Genomic DNA, 1,995 nt, shown 5'->3' with positions numbered 1-1,995 from the left:
GAGATTTTTTTGTGAAAATATACAGCATGATAGTATTTCTCTTGATAAGTGAAACAGGCTTTTTATACAGCATGATATATTCTTAATCAAACAAACTGCATAACTTACTACTGCTATACTCTCCTTTCTGTAAGTAATTAACAGATATTGTAAGCATATATCTTTTTATAATAATTATATGAAATATCTCATTGTGTACAGCCTTCACCTATGCGGAGAAAATCTGCAGACACATATAAATATCTTCGTCAATAAAGGATCATTTAAAAAGTTTCACTATCTGTACCTTTCGCTGTTCAATATGGAATTCTGAAGTTGAATATTTTGTGAAAATTGTCTTTCATAAGAGTAATGCAGGGATGGTATATGTAGATAAACAATGGTTTAGTTGGTTTTCATGTTTGTCGATAAAACAGATAGTTAATAAGACGAAAAAAATATTCTTAAGACAGGACAAATATATGCGAGTATAATGAAAGTGTATACTTTTTTTGTTGTTATATGAGTGACCCCTTTTAAACCCACACGGTTTCTATAGGGAGAGTGCATATATATGAACAAGTTTATCTAATTTTGATAATATTCACCAATATGAAACGTAGATCACAAATAAAATACACAGACATTTATACAATTCCCAGATACACACACATTATCTTGTAAATATAAACATTATTTCCATTATTTTGCACGAGTAGTCCCTTCAATGTCCACAAGATGTTTACTTCAGCCGTGAGAAGATTATCCTCGCTAAGTGTAAAAGAGCCATGGAGAGTGAAATTACCAGAAAAATGGAAAGGAGGCTATATAGAGAAGTGGGGTATGTAATGAAGCGATAAAATAATGTATCTGTTATTTATATATTCTGTATTTGCTGTACTTTGAGAAATGTATATCCTCCTTGCATGGGTACCCGGTAAGATTCGTGTATTAAAGTGTAATACCGTGTAAAAGAAGAATACTTTTTAGGTGATTTACAATGTTTTGGGTTTGTTTGCTCATTTTTTCAGGAAATCGTTGTAAGTCCTGAAACTACCTCGTATTTTCCAGAATCGTTAAACCTTTTAGTAGTTTTAGGTGGCAAGGTTAAATTTTAAGAAAAATATTGCATAAAGGAACGAAAAATAAGTATGTAGTATTTTTATTACGGAATACATAAGTAGTATTAATAAGTAAATGGAAATGGCATAGAGGAAAAATGTCTTCATTTGTGTTATTCTGTCCATTATATGTTCTATTTACCTTGTTCCCCACAGCTTTGGAAAATTAAAACTAAACTGGATACAATTGTTTATATCAACCTAAAGGATCCTAACTCCTGTATGAATTAATTTGCACAAGGGTATAATTATGGTGCAGTTAGGTATTAAAAATGTTACTTGCAGTGACTCTAGTATTAGGGTCTTCTTCCACTTTCATAAGGGTTAGCAAACTTCTACCACATGTCTTCTTACAGACCTCCCAGCCAATATGTCATTGAATAAGGAATTAGTCCAGCCACTTATCTTGCCAAAATTTTGATGGTCAATTGTTGAGCCATGATGAAGTGTGGAGACCAAGGCATTGCTTTATGCAGTCACTGGATAACTGTTTATGGTGTCAGGCCATATAGAAATAGGTAATTTTTGCCCCACTCTCCTCTCACAGGTGCTACAGATTCCAACCAGCCTATACCAGATCACCTTTACATGTTCTGGCAAGATAGAGCCACAACACCCTTTAAATTGTATAGGTATACTTGGTATTTTATGGTAGAGTAGGATATCTATAGCAGTTACATATCACACATGGCTGATATATTTTTTTCCTCTGTTAAATTTGTTTTGTACTGGTATGTGAAGGTTGGTGTCATGTATGTTTCAATTTCACTAGAATGCTATTAACAGTTCTTTTAAGATAAGCACATTTGCTTTTGTCATTTGATTAATTACAACTGATAAATTAAATTGGAAACTTGCCATCCCATATCATCATACATGGTAAACCTTCATTATG

The 1,995-nt window shown here is 32.6% G+C and overlaps 2 protein-coding genes across 3 annotated transcripts in view; one reads left to right on the top strand and one right to left on the bottom strand.

Moving 5' to 3' along the window:
- Positions 1–366, bottom strand: part of LOC119593145 (lys-63-specific deubiquitinase BRCC36-like) — a 6,359-nt gene extending 5,993 nt beyond the window's left edge. The window contains exon 1 of one of the 2 annotated variants that reach the window (XM_037942109.1): positions 287–366. The gene's annotated coding sequence lies outside the window, so the exon portion shown is untranslated. Of the gene's footprint in view, positions 1–208 lie in introns of both variants that reach the window. The other variant, XM_037942110.1, reaches the window with a different exon arrangement.
- Positions 367–701: 335 nt separating this feature from the next.
- The window catches only part of LOC119593144 (mitochondrial import inner membrane translocase subunit Tim29-like), a 3,797-nt gene continuing 2,503 nt past the window's right edge, over positions 702–1,995 (top strand). Inside the window, exon 1 of the mRNA XM_037942108.1 lies at positions 702–820. Within this exon, the coding sequence (XP_037798036.1) occupies positions 718–820 (103 nt within the window). The 5' untranslated portion in view covers positions 702–717. The remainder of the gene's footprint in view (positions 821–1,995) is intronic.

This window comes from Penaeus monodon, chromosome 31, assembly GCF_015228065.2.
Source record: "Penaeus monodon isolate SGIC_2016 chromosome 31, NSTDA_Pmon_1, whole genome shotgun sequence".
Classification (NCBI taxonomy): Eukaryota; Metazoa; Arthropoda; class Malacostraca; order Decapoda; family Penaeidae; genus Penaeus; species Penaeus monodon.
Note: the sequence above shows the minus strand (reverse complement) of the source record. Positions and strands in the feature narration are given on the sequence as shown.